Source organism: Hypanus sabinus, unplaced genomic scaffold, assembly GCF_030144855.1.
Source record: "Hypanus sabinus isolate sHypSab1 unplaced genomic scaffold, sHypSab1.hap1 scaffold_124, whole genome shotgun sequence".
Lineage (NCBI taxonomy): Eukaryota > Metazoa > Chordata > Chondrichthyes > Myliobatiformes > Dasyatidae > Hypanus > Hypanus sabinus.
This window is the reverse complement of record NW_026779303.1, coordinates 674,082-698,313: the sequence shown is the minus strand read 5'-3', so window position 1 is coordinate 698,313 and position 24,232 is coordinate 674,082. Positions and strand designations below refer to the sequence as shown.

General features: G+C 44.7%; 1 protein-coding gene across 10 annotated transcripts in view; it reads left to right on the top strand.

The window, feature by feature from the left end:
• LOC132386658 (NACHT, LRR and PYD domains-containing protein 3-like) overlaps positions 1 to 24,232 on the top strand; it is a 66,735-nt gene that overhangs the window by 19,569 nt on the left and 22,934 nt on the right. For 5 of the 10 annotated variants that reach the window (XM_059958984.1, XM_059958987.1, XM_059958986.1 and 2 more), the window contains 7 exons: positions 4,218 to 4,310; positions 10,739 to 10,905; positions 11,814 to 11,985; positions 12,084 to 12,149; positions 16,349 to 16,512; positions 17,420 to 17,591; positions 17,691 to 17,756. In XM_059958984.1, the coding sequence (XP_059814967.1) occupies positions 4,250 to 4,310; positions 10,739 to 10,905; positions 11,814 to 11,985; positions 12,084 to 12,149; positions 16,349 to 16,512; positions 17,420 to 17,591; positions 17,691 to 17,756 (868 nt within the window). In that variant the 5' untranslated portion in view covers positions 4,218 to 4,249. Of the gene's footprint in view, positions 1 to 3,062; positions 4,311 to 10,738; positions 10,906 to 11,813; positions 11,986 to 12,083; positions 12,150 to 16,348; positions 16,513 to 17,419; positions 17,592 to 17,690; positions 17,757 to 24,232 lie in introns of those variants that run through there. The other 5 variants (XM_059958989.1, XM_059958983.1, XM_059958982.1 and 2 more) reach the window with 3 other exon arrangements.

Sequence of the window (24,232 nt, the reverse complement as noted above, 5' to 3'; positions counted from 1 at the left end):
GTTTAGAAACAAAACCGAGTTTTTCAATTAATGTTTGACCCTCCTGTCATTTTTATTAGTTACCGAGCAGCACAAACTGATCACACCTCTCACCAAAATGGGTCAAGGTACAAGCAGTGGAGGAGCTCCAGTGGCGTCAACATCGGGAAAGGACACGGATCTGTTGGCGTATTATTTTAATTTATAAACACACTGGTGATTCTATGTCTGGGTTTAATTCAACATTGGCAATTCACAAAATATTTGGGAAAACACAATCACACGTGGAAGGAGTACAGTTGCCGTCTGCTCCTGCTCTTCGGACAGATTTTGATGCATATTAAAATAGCGAGTTACTCCGGAAGACAAGACATTCTCCGGATGATGACAGTTTTGGGCAACACAAAGACACAAAATATTGGCTGATCTCAGCAGGTCAGGCAGCATCCATGGAGAGGAATAAACGTATGATGTTTTGGATCAGACCACGGGGAACAGAAAGTAATGTAACAATATCTAGAGTTTCTGTTGCCTCATTTCCAGTCCGATGAAGGGCCTTGGCCCGAAACGTTGATTGTTTATTCTCCTCCATAGACGCTGCCTGACCTGCTGAGTACCTCCAGCATTTTGTCAGATATTCCAGAGATTTGCATCAGAAGGGGATTACCAGGCAGGCAGACAGTAGCGCAGAGCAAAGCGGTGGTGATGGTCAGCAGAAGGAGAGTGATGGCGATGGTTACTATATTCCCAGGAATTGCCAGAGTCTTTTGCAAACAGAGAGGTATAATCCCGGGGACTAGAAAGAACAGCCTTCAACAGACGGTTGAACTTTACCGGCTAAGGTAACAATTCCCTGAATCACCCACCCCACCCCACAGTCTGCAGAGGAGTTATACTCTTCCCATTGGTGCGAAGCGATGTCAGTCACTGGTTACACCCAATAACAGAGATGGACCATCCAAGAGGGCATTACCCTCGCTGAGGACATCTCATACTCCCGCCACGAACAAATTTGTAAAAGCGAACAAATCCCAAAGTAAATGCCCCACTTTTTGAATTATTTTAATATCCCTCTGAGGGAAGCTGGGGGTTTTTAAGAAGCTTCTCCTTCGGTCGGTGTCTGATGTATCGTTGAGAGGTATGAGGAGACCACTCGGCCCACTGGATTGCTGCCATCTCCCTGGAGACGGAGGGAACCCAGCAGGAGGAGGAGGGAGGATAAATATGGTGTGGGGGGTTGAGTAGGATGGAGTCTGAGAGGTTGTTTGCCCCGGTGGGGGATCAAGGAGCAGAATGGTGGAAGGAACCCATTGACAGTGGGAAAAAGAAATGAGGGGCTCGACTATGGAAACGTCTGAGCCCACAGAGGTGGCGAGCAGAGATATTCACCTCTTCGGTGGGCAAACAGTGGGAGACGGTATGCTCATATTGTTAGTGACACAGAATTGTATAATTTGTGTTCCGTGCGTTATCTGAATGTACTTGCCTGTGATGCTGCCACAAGTCAGTGTTTCTCTGTACCTGTATCTTCCCGTACTTGTGCACTTGGCAATAAATTCAACAGGACCTGAGAAATCTCAGTGAGATTTGATTAGTAATGATCATCTTGGCAGCTCGGTCGTTAAAACGTAAAGAAGATAGAACATAGAAATCTAAAGCTCGTTACAGGCCTTTCATCCCGCAATACTGTGTCAATCGTGTAACCTACTCTAGAGATTGACTACAATTTCCTTGCAGCATAGACCTTTATTTTTATAAGCACCGTGTACCTGTCTAAGAGTCTTTTATAAGACCGAATCTGATCCACCACTACCACCGTCACTGCCAGTGCATTCCACACACCCATCCCTCTCTGTGTGAAAAACTTACCCCATGACATCCCCCTTGTACCTACTTCCAAACAGCTTAATATTATGCTCCTCTTGTTAGCCATTTCAACCCTGGAGGAAAAAGCCTCTGGCTAACGACACAAGCAAAGCCTCTCATCTTAAACACCTCTGTCAGGTCACCTCTCATCCTCCATCGCTTCAAGGAGAAAAGGCCAAGTTTCCTCAACCTATTCTCATCAGGCATGCTCCCCAATCCAGGCAACATCCTTGTCAATCTCCTTTGCACTGTCTCGATAGCATCCATATTGTTTCCTGTAGTGTGGTGACCAGAATTGAGCACAGTACTCCCAAACAGAGTCTGATCAAGGTCTTAGAACAGATCCCAGTGGAGCACTGTTAGTCACAATCATCCATGGAGAATACGAACCATCTACAACCAACCTTCACCTTCTGTGGGCAAGCCAATTCCGGATTCACAAAGCAATGTCTCCTTGGATCCCGTACCTCGTTATTTTCTGAATGAGCTTTCCCTGGGGAACCTTTGCTACCCTCTTACTGAAATCCATATACAGTGTTTCCACTGCTCTACCTTCATCAATGCGTTTTGTTACATCCTCAAAGAATTCAATCAGGTTCATAAGCATGACCTGCCCTTGCAAAGCCATGCTGACTATCCCTAATCAGACCATGTCTCTCTAAATGTTCATAAACCCTGCCTCTCCGGATCTTGTCCAATACTTGTCCACAACTGAAGTAAGACTAACTGGTCTGTAATTTCCTGAATTATCTCTACTCCATTTCTTGAACAAGAGAGCATCATTTGCAACCTTCCAATCCTCCGGTACTTCTCCCCACCTAATTGTTGATGCAACGATCATCGTCAGAGGCTTAGCAATCTCCTCCCTCGATTCCTACAGTAGCATGGAGTATATCTCGTTCAGTCCCGGTGACTTACCTAACTGAATACCTCGCAAAAGATGCTCTTTCTCATAGTTCATACACTCATGTGTTTCAGTCCGCTGTAAGTCATCCCCACAATTGCCAAAGTCCTTTTCACTGGTGAAAACTGAAGCAAAATACTCAGTATCTCAGAATATTTCAATGATCGGCAGGTTGAGACACATTTTTTGAGAACGTAGCGGTGAAATTTAACCAAGCTAATTTGCCATTGCTAGCGACCCCCCGTGGATTTGTTGTACTTGCATGATGCTCCCTCAACTCCAATAATGATTGTTACAAATGTTGGTGATATGTATTCCATCCTTTATTAGCAATCAGTAAACATACAATCTTGAAGTGATGAAACTGATCTGTACCCAAACATAAATTCATCGTATTTGAGTTAATAGTAACAAAATACATGACATCGGTCAGTCCCCACCTGTGTACTGCATGGAAAAAGCAAACTATGTAACTGATTCCCTTTGCATTTATCACACCCCCACTGATGCGACTTGTTACCATAAAAAAAGCATCATAAATACACAACGCAGAATACAATGCAGATAGAGAACAGATACATGGCTCCTGCACACAGGCTCAGCTCTGATACAGGGTCCTCCACTTGAAATATTAACATACTCTCGTCTTGTTGAACAATTCCATCATTCTGTTTTAATTATATTGACAATTTTTTTCCGAACTGACTGTTTTGGATGTATGGTGTGTCAACATTGTGTTTAACAAGGTGTCATATAACTAACTATCTGATAATAGCCAGGTGATATGCTCAAAGAAATCTTAACCAAGTTTTGGTGCTAATAATAGTTTTAAAGTCCTGCCGGAAAAACTATAGAGGTTCAGGACAGGATGTCATGGTGCTATGTGTGAGATTGCATTGTTCAGGTTGTCAGAGTGTTTCTGTATAGACACAAATCATATATTGCCATTGGTGTCAATGCCAGACGATATTAACCTGAAAGGAGACGGTGGGAATCAGTTGTGACTGAGAAATCTGTATAATCCAGTGACGAGAGGAATAGAAGTCTCATCATCAGCAGAAATGTTTCAGCCCACACTGCTGGAACACTTGTCCATTACTCACCACAGCGCCACCAGTGGTAGGAGGACCAAAGCAGTGGGCGCTGTCTGCTCAGCCTGGCTTGCCATTCCGGAAACTCATCACTCCCGGTCCAGGACACAAGATTGGTTCCTAAAAGGGAATTGCCTGCAATACAGCGAGTAGATACCCTGGAGAATCCTGGTCCAGTGTACAATGCATGGAGAGATCGGAAATGGACATTGTGTGACTGTGGGTGGACAGGTGCAGGTGGATCCGGCCATGGCGCGTGTTCAGTGGATCGACCCAAGATGTTTGGAAGTGTTCACCTCAGTTTAAAAACAAAACACTGTTCTGCTTTAAACCCCAATTAATGTTTGACCCTCCTGTTATTTTTTTTTTTGTTACAGAGCAGCAAAAACTGAAAACTCCTGTCCACAGAATGGATCAAGGTTCGAGCAGTGGAGGAGTTCCAGTGGCGTCAACATCAGGAAAGGACACGGGTATGTTGGCGAAGTATTTTAATTTATAAATACTGTGCGGATTCTCCGTCTGGGTTTAATTAAATAATGGCAATTCTCAAAATATTTGTGAAAACTGAGCAGAGAGATCAGAGAGAGAGTTGACATCTCTGGGGGAAACTCAGTCACACGTGGAAGGAGGACAGTTACCGTCTGCTCCTGCTCCTCTAACAGATTGTGATGCACATTAAAATAGCGAGTTACACCAGAAGACAAGACATTCTGCAGATGCTGAAAGTTTTGGGCAACAAAAAGACACACAAAATATTGGCAGAATTCAGCAGGTCATCCATGGACAGGAATAAACAGTCAACATTTCAGATCAGGACCACAGGGAACAGAAAGTAATGTAAAAATATCTAGAATTTCTGTCTCCTCATTTCCAGTCCGATGAAGGGCCTTGGCCTGAAACATTGATTGTTATTCTCCTCCAGAGATGTTGCCTGACATGTTGAGTACCTCCAGTATTTTGTGAGAATTCCCAGAGATTTGCTGAGGAAGGGGTTGACCAGGCAGGCAGACAGTAACACAGAGCCAAGCGGTGGTGATGTGCAGTACCAGGAGAGTGATGGTGATGGGTTACTATATTCTCAGCAATAAGCAGAGTCCTTTCAAAACAGGGAGGTATATTCCTGGGGACACGAAAGAGCATACTTCAACAGATGGAACTATACCACCTCCTACACCCCCGTCAACCCCTACCCTCCGGCCCAAACCCGTTCTCCCACATATATTTTTCGGTCTGTTTTGTTTTTTTTTTAAATTTTTATTGAGTTTTCAAATGATTACAGAAAGAAAAAAAAAAATCTACCCTTCCCCCCTCCCCTAACATCCCTATAGAAGAAAATAAAAAGAAAAAGAGGAAAAAAGAAAGAAAGAAAGAATGCCTGTATATCGGAAGATCCCCACATGCTCCATGGAATTCATAATAACTTAGTATATATATATATATATTTATTTCTTTCCCCAAATAACCAATTATTTTATCTTCGGAGCACCTATATATTTAATCCTGTCTTTTGTAAACAAGTGCGCCAAATTTTCAAAAATGTTTCATATTTATCTCTTAAATTATAAGTAATTTTTTTCAAGTGGAATACAGCTGGAAATTTCATTCTTCCAACGATTTATACTTAAGTATGAATCTGATCTCCAAGTAACTACAATAGACTTTTTGGCTACTGCCAGTGCAATTTTTATGAATTCTTTCTGATATTTATTCAATTTGGGTTTCGGTTTTATCCCTTCAGTATCGCCGAATAAAAATAATATCGGGTTATGTGGAAGTTGTGTTCCAATAATTTGTTCTCTTAAATTTGTCCAAAAAGGTTGAATTTTAGAACAAGACTAAGTAGAATGTAAAAAAGTACCAATTTCTTGGTTACATCGGAAACACTGATCAGATAAATTTGGTTTTAATTTATTTATTTTTTGTGTTGTAATATATAATTGATGTAAAAATTATATTGCACTAATCTTAACCAGACATTTATTGTATTTGTCATACTATCAAGACATAGTCTTGACCAATTTGTTTCTTCATTTTTAATATTCAAGTCAATTTCCCATTTTTGTCTTGACTTATGGATTCCTTGTTTAATTGCCTGTTTTTGAATCAAACTATACATGCAAGAAATAATTTTTTTAGTTTTTCCTTTTTGAATTAAAGTTTCTATTTCATTAGATTTTGGCAATAACATTGTTTGACCCAATTTTGCTCTTAAATAACCCCTTAATTGGAACTAGCAAAAAAGTGTTGATTGATATTTTATATTTATTCTTTAATTGATCAAATGACGTTAATATACCTCCTTCAAAACAATCTTCTATATATCTAACCCCTTTCTGAAACCAATTATATAAAAGTTGATTATCCATTGTAAAAGGAATAAGTCTATTTTGAATTAAAGATCTCTTTGCTAATAAAGATTTCTTTATCTCATCATCAACATTTATCTTATTCCAGAAATCAATCAAAAGTTTTAATACAGGAGATTCTTTCTTTTCCCGTATCCATTTAGATTCCCATTTATATATAAAATCTTCTGGTGTATTTTCTCCTATTTTATCTGGTTCTATTCTAATCCATGCCTGTCTATCTTTCTCAAAAAAAGATGCAATAAATCTAAGTTGATTTGCTTTATAATAATTCTAAAAATCTGGAAGTTGTAACCCTCCTAGATCAAATTTCCACGTCAATTTTTCCAACGATATTCTTGACATCGTACCTTTCCAAAGGAACTTCCTCACATATTTATTTAACTCTTGAAAAAAACTTCTGGGGTAGTTGTATTGGTAGTGATTGGAATGAGCATTGTAATCTAGTGAATAGATTCATTTTTATGGTATTTACTGTACCTACTAATGTTATTGGTAATATCATCCATTTATCAATATCTTCTTGAATTTTTTTCAATAATGGTAAATAATTTAATTTATATAAGTTCTTTATATCATTATCAACTCTTATACCTAAATATTTTATACCGTTTATCGGCCAACTAAATTGAGTTATTAATCGACATTGACTATAATCTCCTTTAGTAAGAGGTAAAATTTCACTTTTATCCCAATTTAGTTTGTAGCCTGATATTTTCCCATACTCTTCTAATCTAGAGGATAATTGATGCAACGAGTACAATGGGTTTGTTAAATAAAACAGAAAATCATCAGCAAATAAGTTAATCTTGTATTCCTCCTGGTTAACTCTGAAACCCTTCTGGGTCCATTCTAATTAATTCTGCTAATGGTTCTATCACCAACACAAATAAAGCAGGTGATAATGGACAACCTTGCCTAGTTGACCTTGTTAACTGAAATGGTGTTGAAATTTGACCATTTGTCACTACTTTAGATTTGGGATTAGTATTTAAGGTTTTAATCCATTTTATAAAGGATACTCCTAATCCATATCTTTCCAATACCTTAAATAAAAAATCCCATTCCAATCTATCAAATGCTTTTTCTGCATCTAAAGCAACTGCCACACTCATTTCCTCCCTCTTTTGAGCCAAATGAATTATACTAAATAACTGAGTTACGTTATCTGCTGATTGTCTATTTTAAATAAATCCTGTTTGATCCATGTGTATTAATTTTGGTAAGTATTTAGATAATCTGTTAGATAAGATTTTTGCTATTATTTTATAGTCAGTGTTTAACAAAGAAATAGGTCTATATGATGTTGGCTTTAAAAGATCTCTATCTTTTTTTGGCAATACTATTAAAATAGCTGTCGAAAAAGATTCTGGAAGTTTACACATTCTTTCCGCTTGGTGTATTAACTCCATAAAAGGAGGAATTAATAAATCTTTAAACTTTTTATAAAATTCAGGTGGAAAACCATCTTCTCCTGGGGATTTATTACTTTGAAATGATCATAGAGCTTCTTCGACCTCTTTTAATGTAAAAGGCATATCTAATCCCTTCTGTTCTTACAAATTCAATTTTGGAAGAGTTATTGAAAGTTTCATTAATTTCCAAAGGTTTATAAGTAATTTTATTTACTCTTGTTCGAATTGCATTTATCGTTTTAGAAGTCTGGTCTGTTTTTAACTGCCAAGCAAGAACCTTATGTGATCTTTCACCTAGTTCATAATATCTCTGTTTACTTCTCATAATTGCTTTTTCTGTTCGATATATCTGAAGCGTATTATATTGTAACTTCTTATTAACAAGTTGTCTCCGTTTTTCTGTCATATATCTTTGAGATTCTTTTGCTAATTTTGTAATCTCTTTTTCCAATTGATCTATTTCTATCATATATTCCTTCTTAATTTTATTAGTATCTTATTATCTGACCTCTCAAATATGCCTTCATTGCTTCCCACAATATAAATTTATCAACTGAATGTGAATTTGTATCTAAAAAAGACTGAATCTGCTTTTTCATAAAATCACAAAAGTCTTGATGTTTTAGTAATATAGAATTAAATCTCCATCTATAAATTGATTCCTCTTTATCTATCATTATCATTGTCATTATCAATAATCTGACAATATTCTTGCTTTATATTTCATATTTTTCACTGTCTTGAATATTCGTTAATAGGATGTCTATTTGAATAAAATGAATCTCTTACTTTTGTGTTAATTCTTCTCCATATATCAATCTTTCATCAATGATAAAGTTAATTTTGCTACTTTTGATTTTGTGACAACCTTTGTTGATCTATCTAAAACTGGATCTAGACAAAAGTTAAAATCTCCACCTATTAATATTTTGTCATGTGTGTTAACCAAATTCAAACAGACGTCGTATAAATTTTACATCATTTTCATGTGGTGCATAAATATTGATAAGAGTCCATAGTTCTGAAAAAAATTGACAATGTATAATTAAATATCTCCCCGCTGGATCAATTAATACATTTTGTATTTTTATTAACCAAAATTGCAACTCTTCTCCCCTATGAGTTAAATGAAGCTGCAATAACATTTTCAACCCAATCTCTTTTTTAATTTCTGATGTTCTTTCTCTATTAAGTGTGTTTCTTGTAAAAAAGGTATATCTATTTTCATTTTTTTAATGTGTGTTAAGATTCTTTTTCTTTTCACCGGTCCATTAAGCCCATTAACATTAAAACTTTGAAAATTTAGTAACTTAGTCATTATTTTTAATTGGGTTACTCCAATCTATAATAATACCTAATCTTTCAACTTTCGTGAAACCTTGGGGAATCTTTTTAAACATTCTCCATGTTGCTATGTGTGTCCCCACCGATCATCCAGGCAAAAAAAGATAGAAGAAAAATAGATTATAAAGAAAAAAACAAAATACCCCCCTACTAATGTTGTGGATAAAAAAGAACACATTACCTCCCTCTGTTGTATGGGTCATGGCAATCGCCATGATTACACACGTGAATCCCGTAGCAATCGATCCAAAGCTCCTCCAGCTCCCCCGCGACATTGAAAAGTATATATATGAGAAGAAAAAAAAAGAAAAAATGCAACTCGCAATTAATATTTCTCAAATTTTGCCTTTCGCCCCCTGTATCATCCTTAAATGTCCATCAATTCCATTCACTGTCTCTGTCTCCATCTTTAATCCATTACGCTTGGAAATCTCTATGTGTAGTTAGCGAATAACGAGGAGTTTTCGTGCGAATTCCTCCGCTTCTCGATAATTGGTAAAAAAAATCTTCTTCCATCCTCCAAAAAAATTATCAGTGTTGCAGGGTGACGCATTATGAATTTATAACCCTTTTCCCGAAAAGCTTTTTTCACTGGGTTAAATTCCTTCTTTCTCTTCAAAAGGTTATCACTTATTTCAGGATAGAAAAGAACTGCTTTCACTTCTATCACCAATGTCCCTTTACTCTTTCTGGCACATTGGGCAGCCATCTTCAGGATCTTTTCTTTATCTTGATATCTTAAGCATTTTATCAAAATTGATTGTGGATTTTGATCAGTTTGATGTCTTGATCTTAAGGCTCCATGAACCCTTTCAATTTCAATTAGAGTTTCTTCTTCAATTTCCAAGTTTTCAGGAATCCATTTTTCAAAAAAATTATTGGATCTTCTCCTTCTATATCTTCTTTAAGTCTAACAATCTTAATATTGTTTCGTCTGCTAAATTTTTCTAGCTTATCCACTTTTTTCAACAATTGTTTTCTTTCTAATGTCCAGGCAGAGATATTATCTTCCATTTTATTCATTCTTTCAACCATGTCTTCCGTTGTGGCTTCCAAGTCTATAATTCTCTTTCCATTTTTTCCTGTCTTTTTATCATTTTATCAAACATAATCTCCATATTTATCTTTTTTTTATTTCTTTTAATGCGTTTAATTTTTTTCTAATTTACGCATTATTTGCATCAAAGTTTTTTCTATATTTCCAGAAAAACTTTTACCTCCATCTTCGTCTGATTTATCCAGAGAATCTGAATCAGCCGCAGATTCACTTTCACTTCCGGTTTCAATCGTATCTGGGATTTGTAGTTCTGGTTGTTCGCGATTGCGCATGCTCCTTCCTTCGCGTTTGCGCAGTTCTTGTTGGTCTTTTTCTTTGAAATGGTCAATGTTGCCGCAGTTTCCTGTTCTGTATCACCGCAGGTAAAATGTACCTGAGCCGCGGTTCTCTGGCAGCAGCGGGCCTTGATTCTGTTCCAACTTGTGTTGTCTTCACGCTAGTAGTTTTCTTCATCTTCTGTTTGTGAGACACAGTTGAAACAATCCGGAGTAGTTTATAAGTAACTTTTAGAAAGTATTTACTAACTTTTCTTCACGTAAACATTAATTTACTGATTCTTTACGGGAGAGCTGGTTTCCCGCGTCTTGATACTACGTCATCACGTGTCCCGCCTCCCCCGGACTGTGTTTTGTTGTGATCTTCAGGTTCCAGAGAGAAAGTTACCACCCAGTATGGTGTTGAAATTTCTTTAATGCTCCTAATTATTTTCCCCACAGGTCCGGGCTCAGTGATCACCAAGCTCCTGGCAAGTTGTAACGATTCCCAGCTGCTGCAGTTGACGGATATCTACCGGGTCAGGCTGGAGCAGGCGATGGAAGGAGGGGTGTCCGGAGTGAGCCTGGCGTTAATGGCCAAGAATCAGTTCAGTGTACAGGAACATCGGGTGAGTGGGAGAGAGAATGAGTTTGAATTTTTGCAAATCACAGGACTGATGGGTGCCGGAAATCTGACTCATCAGATATTATATTAGATAAAGGAACAACTGGGAAATAAATACTGTACATACAATCCCAGACATGTGAATCTGAACCAGTGATAGAAAGGGGTGAAAAGACCCCGCGGACTGGTGGGTGGCTGCTCAATGTTCAGAGTGAGTTGAGTTGTGTGGGCTTACAGTATTAAATTGAAATATTACAGGAAGTTTTGGTTTGGGAAGAACGTGCAGCGTGATGGCAGGATGACAGTGAGAACTGGGACATCATCTGTGGGTGTCACAAGAGCTTGAATATGTTCTGTTCTGGGTGGAGATGATAGTGTTACAATCTGTAACTGCAAACGGTGTGGATCGGGGAATACGGCCATGTTGTAATGTGTAATCACTGAATAAACCTCCACTGGAAAAGGCAAAGGAAAGGCATCAGGTGTCAGCCGGTAATCCGCTGTCATGTTGGATACTGGCGGACTGAGGAGATGAATCACATCATATTTTCTGAAACTTCTCTGCAACTCGCTCTGTTATTAAAGCCCTCCTGTTTTCTTTCTTCGTCTGTGATCGTTATTTTCTGATTTCTGTTTTACACGGTCAAATCCGGTGAGGAATTATTTCTGGATTTGGAGCCACGTCAATGAAGCGGTGACAGACCAGCCAGGACCTCATTGACTGGTGGACCAGGTTCACGGTGAATGTCCCTCCGTGTGCTCTGCACTCGGAATGTACAGTCCATGTCCAGACAGGATCAGCACCCGTCCGGGTGACTGCTCAGTGTGATCCCGTTACAGAGCACATCATTTACTTCTCATTCTCTGTGTGAATCTGTCAGTCCCCAATATGTTCACTGTTACTCTTCACAGAAAATCTCTGATCTCGCTGATAAGGGAGAGCGGGCGGACAGTTCTAAACTCCTCCTGAGCCTGGTGATGGAGAAAGGCTCCCGCGCCCAGAGGGTGATGTGGGAAACCTTTGTGAAAATGCGGATTGGTGTCCCAGAGTTGGACAAAATACTGAAGGAAATACAGGAATATGGTGAGATAGTATCAGAGATTAATTCAAATTCAGATTGAATTTGGTACATGTTACAATTTGACAAAAATTATTTCCTCAATTTGTTTAAATTCAAACAGGTTGTGATTCTTCCCATCGACCAATTTCCGCTCAACTTTTACTAAAGATTCTCAGTGAGCTGAAAGGTAAGTGAACGTGCATTGAACATTGAAGAGTATAACACAGGAACAGGCCATTAGGCAAATAATATTGTGCCGAAACAGCTGAGAAATAAATCAAACACAGCCAAACTCTAATCTCTCCTTCCTTCACCGTGTCCATCTGCCTCCATCTTCCTTACATCAATGTGCCTGTCCAAACGTCTCTTAGAAGTCTCTAACAATTTGTCTCTACCACCTTACCAGGCAGTGTGTTCCAGGCATCCACGACTCTCTGATTTAAAAAAAAAAGTACCGCTCACATCCCCCTTAATACAACCCCCGCTCACCTTCACTGCACGCCCTCTAGTAACAGATATTTCAAACCCAGGAGACTGATTCTCTCTGCCCACTCTATCTAAGTCTCATAATTTCGGATAGTTCTCAGAGCTCCCTCAATGTCTGATGATCCAGAGAAAACATTCCAATTTCATCCAGCCTCTCATGATAGCACATGCCCTCTGAACCGGCAGCATCCTGGTAAACCTCTTCTGCCCCCTCTCTAAAGCCTCAACATCCCTCCGGTGGTGGGGCAATTGGAACGGTACGCAATGGCCCAGATGAGGCTGAAGCAAATTTCATTAAGTTGAAACTTGACCTCTGTTTCCACCAACAGTTGTAATTTGCGTCGGGCGGTTCAGTTGTTGAGCCAACAGGATCTGACCAGGTAAATGTTGGCACTGTGACAGAGAACACAGTGAGATACAGGGAAACGTGTTTGCTAGAGGGAGAGTTTTCAAAGGACATTTTGAGGAAAGAGGCAGAGAGCTGGCGAGTTTGGGGAAGGTGGTCACACCGCTCTGGGGCCTGCAACTACAGATCCCCACCAGAGTCTGAGTGGAGAAGGGGTGATCTGGAGATGGGGTGAAAAAAAATATATTTCTTCACACCAATAAGTCAAAATCTTCTCTTGCCAGGCACTGCCCCCTCCTGAACAGACTCATCCTGAAGCATTTTCTAAACTCCCCCAGTTCCCGCAGATTATCTTTTCTTAGATTTGGGCGTCCACTGAAGTTCCAGTCACAGAATAGTAATAATAGCATCACTTTAATTAGAAAAGCAGGGAACATCCCAACTGGTCTGTTCAACCACAGAGCAGCAGATGAACCCACTGTGTTCACATCTGCACTCCCTAGTGCAAACACTGCTGCAGTGTTAGAGAGGGTGAGACTGGGGGACATATTCCTCAGCTCAGTCCACAGAAGCTGAAATTCCTGTCTGCCGGTGTTGTGTGATGGACACTGTGGATTGGTGAGACATGGGAATTAGGACAGGGAAACCGAGGGTTCTAGGATCGCGGCAAGGAAGGTGCAGAGGACTGGAAATATCTATAGATAATATTGCAATTAGTTAGATTGTGACCGTCTGGATGGGAAGCTCACCACATCCATAAGCCCATCATGTCCGTGAAAATGGAGCCCGGGCCAGTGCAAGGGCTCGAGATTGTAAGTCATCATCATCACAGACTGAGTTGGATTACTCAACTGCATATTTACAGAGGAGAGAGCGTAGGAAAGACAAACAATCACAAAACTTATTAATATTGCATCAGACCATGTCTTATCTGATTATTCGAAGCTCTCAACAGAAATATAAGGAATCTCGGCCAGAACCTTGGTTTAGGGTCTCTGATTTACAGGAACAAATCCCAAAGATGATAATTTAAACTCGGGACCAGAGATAATAGACAATAGACAATAGACAACAGGTGCAGAAGTAGACCATTCGGCCCCTCGAGTCTGCACCGCCATTCTGTGATCATTACCCAGTCCCTGCCTTGTCCCCATATCCCTTGATTCCCCTATCCATCAGGTATCTATCTAGCTGCTTCTTGAAAGCATCCAGAGAATTGGTCTCCACCGTCTTCCGAGGCAGTGCATTCCACACCTCCACAACTCGCTGGGAGAAGAAGCTCTTCCTCAACTCTGTTTTAAATAACTGACCTGTTATTCTCAATCCATGCCCTCTGGTACTGGACTCTCCCAACATCTGGAACATATTTCCTGCCTCAATCCTATCAAATCCTTTAATTATCTTTAACGTTTCAATCAGATCCCCTCTCAATCTCCTCAATTCCAGTGTGTACAAGCCCAATCTCTCCAATCTCTCTGCGCAAGACAGCCCTGCCATCCCAGGAATCAACCTAGTGAATCTAGGCTGCACTTCCTCAATTGCCAGGATGTCCTTCCTTAAACCTGGAGACCAAAACTGTACACAATATTCCAGGTGTGGTCTCACCAGGGCCCTGTACAAAAGCAAAAGGACATACTTGCTCTTGTACTCAATTCCCCTTGTAATAAAGGCCAATATTCCATTTGCCCTCTTCACTGCCTGTTGCACTTGCTCATTCACCTTCATTGGCTGATGAACTAGGACTCCTAGGTCTCTTTGCATTTCTCCCTTACCTAACTCTACACCGTTCACACAATACTCTGCCCTTTTGTTCCTGCTTCCAAAGTGGATAACTTCACATTTATTCACATTGAATGACATCTGCCAAGTATCTGCCCACTCACCCAGCCTATCCAAGTCTCCCTGTATTCTCCTAACGTCCTCTTCGCATGTCACACTGCCACCCAGTTTAGTATCGTCAGCAAACTTGCTGATATAGTTTTCAATGCCCTCATCTAAATCGTTGACATAAATCGTAAAGACCTGTGGTCCCAATACAGAGCCCTGTGTACCCCACTAGTCACCTCCAGCCAGTCCGAGAAACACCCATTCACTGCTACCCTTTGCTTTCTATCTGCCAACCAGTTTTCTATCCATGTTGAAACCCTGCCCCCAATGCCATGAGCTCTGATTTTACTCACCAATCTCCTACGTGGCACCTTATCGAATGCCTTCTGAAAATCTAGGTACACAACATCCACTGGCTTACCCTCGTCTAACATCCTTGTTACACCCTCAAAAAACTCCAACAGATTAGTCAAGCATGATTTGCCCTTGGTAATCCAATCAGGAAATTTACAGACTACTCATGCCTCTGTCACTTCTGTCAATGCTGTTCCAGTCCACATCTGCTCAATGAAACCCCACACTTTCCCAGCAACATGGATTTGGTAAATCACTACAAACTTGTTCATCACTATTCCTCATGTTGTTTGCCAAGGGAACAGACACAGCAGTGAAATTCTCACACCCTTTTCTGAATATGAAGCAGAAACACTCCCCGATTATTGAAGAACATCATTTCTACCACTATCACAATCTCTAAAGTAAATATGTCCACAATCAATGTTTTCCTACGCTCCCTATCACAACCGAGTACATTGAATGGAGACCCCACACTCACCTCACAGGGTCCTGACACCCTGTGAGACCCCACACACCCCTGACAGGGTCCAGACACACTGTGAGACCCCGCACACACCTGACAGTGTCCTGACACACTGTGAGACTCCACACACCCCTGACAGGGTCCTGACACACTGTGAGACCCCGCACACCCCTGACAGGGTCCTGACTCACTTTGAGACCCCACACTCACCTGACAGGGTCCTGACACCCTGTGAGACCCCACACACCCCTGACAGGGTCCTGACACATTGTGAGACCCCGCACACCCCTGACAGGGTCCTGACACACTGTGAGACCCCACACACCCCTGACAGTGCCCTGACACACTGTGTAACCCCCCACACACCTGACAGGGTCCTGACACACTGTGAGATGAGAAAATCTGTAGAATCGGGAATTCTAAACACCACACACAAAATGCTTGAGGAACTCAGCGACCAGACATCAGCTATGGGAAAGAGTAAAGAGTCGACGTTTTGCGAAGGATCTCGGCCCGTAACATCGACTGTATACACATTTCCATGGTTGCTGCGTGAACTGTTGAATTCTTACAGCAGCTTGTGTATGTCTCTACTCACGTTTGGATTTATAACATCCAATGTATCAAATATTTATTTACACCCCTAACTCCACGTGACACCACTTTCAATCACTTAAAATCCATGGGGTCATATCCATGTTCCTCAGTTCACTACTCACTGCCCTGTCTTTCGCTGTGAAATTCCTTCTCTGATCTGTCCTTCCAAATTGTAACACTTCTGTGTGTCTATTTCTGATTCTGTTTGGCGATGTGCTGCACAGAATCCCCGTCTTTAGGCTCCAGAGATAAATTTGTGGTCCATTAGGTGTTCGATAATGTCTTTAATTTTCCCCATTTTCCTTCACAGATCTGAGAGTGATCACCGAGCTCCTGGCAAGCTGGGACGATTCCCAGCTGCTGCAGTTGACGGACTTCTACCGGGACAGGCTGGAGCAGGCGATGGAAGGAGGGGTGCACGGAGTGAGCCTGGCGTTAACGGCCGAGAATCAGTTCAGCGGAGAGGAACATCGGGTGAGTGGGAGAGAGAATGGGTTTGAATTTTCACACATCACAGGACTGACTGATGGGTGTCATAACTCTCACTCATCGGATCATAAAGCTTAAAACAAATCAGAAATAAAGAAATTCTTAAAAATGTGAATCTCAAGCGATGATTGAAAAAGTTTGTAAATACCCCTGCTGGTGGCTCAATGTTCAGAGCGAGGGGAGTAGGCAACAGTTCTATGATGTTACAATTAACGAGCTTAAATGGAAATACTGCAGGAATCTTTATTTCGGGGAGACTGTACCATGTGACGGCAGGATTCAGTGAGAACCGGGGCATTACGACTGGATGCCACAGGAGCTCGAGTGTGTTCTGTTCTGGGTGGAGATCATTCTGTTACAATCTGTAATTGCAAACAGTGTGAATCGGGGAATACTGCCATGTTGTAATGTGTAATCACCGAACAAACCTCCACTGGAAAAGGCAAAGGAAAGGCATCAGGTGTCAGCTGGTAATCCGCTGTCATGTTGGACACTGGCGGAATGAGGAGATGAATCACATCATCTTTTCTGCAACTTCCCAGGGACTGTTCACGCTGATACAAAAACCCTCCTGACTTCTTTCTTCATCTGTGATCGGTATTTTCTGATTTTGTTTTACACGGTCAAATCCGGTGAGGAAATATTTATGGATTTGGAGCCACGTCAATGAAGCGGGTACAGACCAGCCAGGATCTCATTGACTGGTGGACCAGGTTCACGGTGAATTTCCCTCCGTGTGCTCTGCACGCAGAATGTACAGTCCATGTCCAGACAGGATCAGCACCCGTCCGGGTGACTGCTCAGTGTGATCCCATTACAGAGCGCATCATTTACTTCTCATTCTCTGTGTGAATCTGTCAGTCCCCAATATGTTCACCGTTACTCTTCACAGAAAATCTCTGATCTCGCTGATAAGGGAGAGCGGGCGGACAGTTCTAAACTCCTCCTGAGCCTGGTGATGGAGAAAGGCTCCCGCGCCCGGAGGGTGATGTGGGAAACCTTTGTGAAAATGCGGATTGGTGTCCCAAAGTTGGACAAAATACTGAAGGAAATACAGATATATGGTGAGATAATATCAGAGATTAATTTAAATTTGTATTGAATACAGCACACTTTAAAATGTTACAAAAATGATTTCCCTCAATTTGTTGATATTTAAACAGGTTGTGATCCTTCCCATCGACCAATTTCCGCTCAACTTTTACTAAAGTTTCTCAGTGAGCTGAAAGGTAAGTGAACGTGCATTGAACATTGAAGAGTATAACGCAGGAACAGGCCATTAGGCAAATAATATTGTGCCGAAACAGCCAAGAAATAAATCAAACAAACCTGAAGACTAATCTCTCCTTCCTTCACTGTGTCCACATGCTTCCATCTTCCTTACACCCATGTGACTGTCCAAAAGTCCTTTAAAAGCTTCTAATAATTTGCCTCGACCACCTTACCAGGCAGTGTGTTCCAGGCAGCCACGATTGTCTAATTTAAAAAATAAGCTGACCTTCACATCCCCCTTCATTCTACACCCTCTCACCTTCAATATATTCCCTCTGGTAATGGACATTTCAACCGCGGGAAACGGATTCTCTCTGTCCACTCTATCCAAGCCTCTCGTAATCTTGTGAACCTGTGTCAGAGCTCCTCCCAGCCTCCGATGAACCAGAGCAAACAAGCTAATTTCATCCAGCCTCTCATGATAGCATTAGCCCTCTAAACCAGGCAGGATCCCGGTAAATCTCTTCTGCTCCCTCTCTAAAGCCTCAACATCCCTCCGGTAGTGGGGTGATCGGAACGGTACGCAACGACCCAGATGAGGCTGAAGCAAATTTCATTAAGTTGAAACTTGACCTCTGTTTCCACCAACGGTTGTAATTTGCGTCGGGCGGTTCAGTTGTTGAGCCAACAGGATCTGACCAGGTAAATGTTGACACTGTGACAGAGAACACAGTGAGACACAGGGAAACGTGTTTGCTAGAGGGAGAGTTTTCAAAGGACATTTTGAGGAAAGAGGCAGAGAGCTGGCGAGTTTGAGGAAAGTGGTCACACCGCTCTGGGGCCTGCAACTACAGATCCCCACCGGAGTCTGAGTGGAGAAGGGGCGATCTGGAGAATGGAAAAATAATCTTATATTTCTTCACACCAATAAGTCAAAACCTTCTCTTGCCAGGCACTGCCCCTCCCTGAACAGCCTCATCCTTAACCATTTTCTAAACTCCCCCAGTTCCCGCAGATTATCTTTTCTCAGAGCTGGGCGTCCACTGAAGTTCCAGTCACAGAATAGTAATAATAGCATCTCTTTAATCAGAAAAGCAGGTAACATCCCAACTGGTCTGTTCAACCACAAAGCAGCTCTTACCAGAAATACAAGGAATCTTGGCCAGAACCCTGGTTCAGTCTCTATCATTTACAATAACAAATCCCAAAGATGATCATTTAAATATGGGAGCAGAGATAGACGAATCAGGAAGTTTACAAACTACTCACGTTTCTGGGACCTCTGTAAATATTGCTCCAGACCACACCAGGTCAATGAAACCCCTCAGTGCCCCTGAACACGGGTTTAGTAAATCGCTACAAGCTTGATCATCATTGTCCTTCATCCTGTTTGCAGAGGGAACAGACAAGACAGAGAAATTCCCAAACCCATTTCTGAATATGAAACTGATACACTCCCTGATTATTGAAGAACATCATTTCTGCCACTGTCACATTCTCGAAAGTGAATATCCAGGATCAGTGTTTTCCTACACTCCCTATCACAGCCCAACACATTGAATAGTCACCCCCCACACTCCTGACAGGGTCCTGTCGCACAGTGAGACCCCAGACACCCCTGGCAGTGTGCTGACACACCATGAGACCACACACAACTCTGAGAGGCTCCTGAAACACTTTGAAACACCACACACACCTGACAGGGTCCTGACACACAGTGAGACACCACACACCCCTGACAGGGTCCTGACACACTGTGAGACACCACACACCCCTGACAGGGTCCTGGCACACTGTGAGACCCCACACACCCCTGACAGGGTCCTGACACACTTAGAAATGCCACACACCCGTGGCAGGTTTACGATACACTGTAAGACGCCACAGTCCCCTAACAGGGTCCTGACACACAGTGAGACGCCACACACCCCTGACAGGGTCCTGACACACTGTGAGACCCCACACATCCCTGTCCAGGTCCCAACACACTGTGAGACAACACATAACTCTGAAGGGTCCGGATACACTGTGAGACCCCACTCACCCCTGACAGGGTCTGACACACTGTGAGACCCCACACACCCCTGACAGGGTCCTGACACACTGTGAGACCCCACACACCCCTGACAGGGTCCTGACACACAGTGAGACACCACACACCCCTGACAGGGTCCTGACACACTGTGAGACACCACACACCCCTGACAGGGTCCTGACACACAGTGAGACCCCACACACCCCTGACAGGGTCCTGACACACTGTGAGACACCACACACCCCTGACAGGGTCCTGACACACAGTGAGACACCACACACCCCTGACAGGGTCCTGACACACAGTGAGACACCACACACCCCTGACAGGGTCCTAAAGCACTGTGAGACCCCACACAACCCTGACAGGGTCCTGACACACTTAGAAATGCCACACACCCGTGGCAGGTTTACGATACACTGTAAGACGCCACAGTCCCCTAACAGGGTCCTGACACACAGTGAGACGCCACACACCCCTGACAGGGTCCTGACACACTGTGAGACCCCACACATCCCTGTCCAGGTCCCAACACACTGTGAGACAACACATAACTCTGAAGGGTCCGGATACACTGTGAGACCCCACTCACCCCTGACAGGGTCTGACACACTGTGAGACCCCACACACCCCTGACAGGGTCCTGACACACTGTGAGACCCCACACATCCCTGTCCAGGTCCCGACACACTTTGAGACCCCACACACCCCTGACAGGATCTGACACACTGTGAGAGCCCACACACCCCTGACAGGGTCCTGACACACTGTGAGACCCCACACATCCCTGTCCAGGTCCCGACACACTGTGAGACAGCACATAACTCTGAAGGGTCCGGATAAACTGTGAAACCCAACTCACACCTCCAAAGATACAGTTACATTGTGAGATCCCACACCCCTGACAGGGTCCTGACACACTTTGAGACCCCACACACCCCTGACAGGGTCCCGACACACTGTGACACCCCACACACCCCTGTCCAGGTCCCGACACACTGTGAGACACCACATAACACTGAAGGGTCCTGACACACTGTGAGATCCCACACACGCCTGACAGGGTCTGACACACTGTGACACCCCACACACCCCTGTCCAGGTCCCGACACACTTTGAGACCCCACACACCCCTGACAGGGTCCCGACACACTGTGAGACACCACACACCTCTGTCCAGGTCCCGACACACTGAGAGACACCACATAACACTGAAGGGTCCTGATACACTGTGAGACCAACACACACACACCTGACAGAATACAGTCACATTCTGAGACCCCACATACCTGACAGTGTCCTGACACACTGTGGGACTCCACCCATCTCTAACACGGTCCTGACTCACTGTGAGACCCCACACACCCCTGACAGGGTCCGGACACACTGTGAGACCCCACACAACCCGACAGGGTCCTGACACTGTGAGACCCAACACACCCCTGACAGGGCCCTGACATACTGTGAGACCCCACACATCCATGACAGGGTCCTGACACACTATGAGACCCCACTCACCCCTGACAGGGTCCTGACACACGGTGAGACCCCACACACCCCGGACAGGGTCTGACACACTGTGGGACCCCACACACCACTGACAGGGTCCGGACACACTGTGAGACCCCACACATCACTGACAGGGTCCTGACACACTGTGAGACCCACACACCCCTGACAGGGTCCTGACACACTGTGAGACCCCACACACACCTGACAGGGTCCTGACACACTGTGAGACCCCACACACCACTGACAGGGTCCTGACACACTGTGAGACCCACACACCCCTGACAGGGTCCTGACACACTGTGAGACCCCACACACACCTGACAGGGTCCTGACACACTGTGAGACCCCACACACCCCTGACAGGGCCCTGACACACTGTGAGACTCCACACACCCCTGACAGGATCCAGACACACAGTGAGACCCCACACACCCCTGACAGGGTCCTGACACACTGTGGGACACCACACAACCCGATAGGGTCCTGACACACTGTGAGACCCCACACATACCTGACAGGGTCCTGACACACTGTGAGACCCCACACACCACTGACAGGGTCCTGACACACTGTGAGACCCACACACCCCTGACAGGGTCCTGACACACTGTGAGACCCCACACACACCTGACAGGGTCCTGACACACTGTGAGACTCCACACACCCTTGTCAGGAGCCTGACACACTGTGAGACCCCACATACCCCTGACAGGGTCCTGGCACACTGTGAGACCCCACACACCCCTGACAGGGCCCTGACACACTGTGAGACTCCACACACCCCTGACAGGATCCAGACACACAGTGAGACCCCACACACCCCTGACAGGGTCCTGACACACTGTGGGACACCACAAAACCCGACAGGGTCCTGACACACTGTGAGACCCCACACATACCTGACAGGGTCCTGACACACTGTGAGACCCCACACATCCATGACAGGGTCCTGACACACTATGAGACCCCACTCACCCCTGACAGGGTCCTGACACACTATGAGTCCCCACACACCCCTGAGAGGATCCTGACACACTGTGAGACCCCACTCACCCCTGACAGGGTCTGACACACTGTGACACCCCACACACCGCTGTCCAGGTCCCGACACACTGTGAGACACCACATAACACTGAAGGGTCCTGATACACTGTGAGACCAACACACACACACCTGACAGAATACAGTCACATTCTGAGACCCCACATACCTGACAGGGCCCTGACACACTGTGGGACTCCACCCATCTCTAACACGGTCCTGACTCACTGTGAGAGCCCACACACCCCTGTCAGGGTCCTGTCACATTGTGCAACCACACACACCTGACAGGGTCCTGACACACCAAGAGACACCACAGCCTCCTAAGACGATCCTCAGAAACAGTCAGACCACCCACACACCCCTGACAGGGACCTGAGATACTGTGGGACCCCACACACCCCTGACAGGGTCCTGACACACTGTGAGACCCCACACATCCATGGCAGGGTCCTGACACACTGTGAGACCCCACACACCCCTGACAGGGCCCTGACACACTGTGAGACCCCACACAACCCTGACAGGGCCCTGACACACTGTGAGACCCCACACACCCCTGACAGGGTCCTGACACAGTGTGAGACCCCACACACCCCTGACAGGGCCCTGACACACTGTGAGACCCCACACACCCCTGACAGGGTCCTGACACACTGTGAGACCCCACACACCCCTGACAGGGCCCTGACACACTGTGAGACCCCACACACCTCTGACAGGGCCCTGACACACTGTGAGACCCCACACACCCCTGACAGGGCCCTGACACACTGTGAGACACCACACACCCCTGACAGGGTCCTGACACACTGTGAGACCCCACACACCCCTGACAGGGCCCTGACACACTGTGAGACCCCACACACCCCTGACAGGGTCCTGACACAGTGTGAGACCCCACACACCCCTGACAGGGCCCTGACACACTGTGAGACCCCACACACCCCTGACAGGGTCCTGACACACTGTGAGACCCCACACACCCCTGACAGGGTCCTGAGACATTGTGAGACCCCACACAGCCCTGACAGGGTCCTGACACACTGTGAGACTCCACACACCCCTGACAGGGACCTGAGATACTGTGGGACACCACACACCCCTGACAGGGCCCTGACACACTGTGAGACCCCACACACCCCTGACAGGGTCCTGACACACTGTGAGACTCCACACACCCCTGACAGGATCCAGACACACAGTGAGACCCCACACACCCCTGACAGGTTCCTGACACACTGTGGGACACCACACAACCCGACAGGGTCCTGACACACTGTGAGACCCCACACACCCCTGACAGGGTCCTGACACACTGTGAGACCGCACACATCCATGACAGGGTCCTGACACACTGTGAGACCCCACACACCCCTGACAGGATCCTGACACACTGTGAGACCCCACTCACCCATGACAGGGTCTGACACACTGTGAGACACCACACACCCCTGACAGGGTCCTGACACACTGTGAGACACCACACACCCCTGACAGGGTCCTGACACACTGTGAGACCCCACACACCCCTGACAGGATCCTGACACACTGTGAGACCCCACTCACCCATGACAGGGTCTGACACACTGTGAGACCCCACACACCCCTGACAGGGTCTGACACACTGTGACACCCCACACACCCCTGACAGGGTCCTGTCACATTGTGCAACCACACACCCCTGACATGGTCTAGACAGACTGTCAGACGCCACACACCCCTGACAGGGCCCTGACACACTGTGAGACCTCACACACTCCTGACAGGGTCCTGACACACTGTGAGACTCCACACACCCCTGACAGGGTCCTGAGATACTGTGAGACCTCACACACCCCTGACAGGGTCCTGACACACTGTGAGACCCCACACACCCCTGACAGGGTCCTGACACACTGTGAG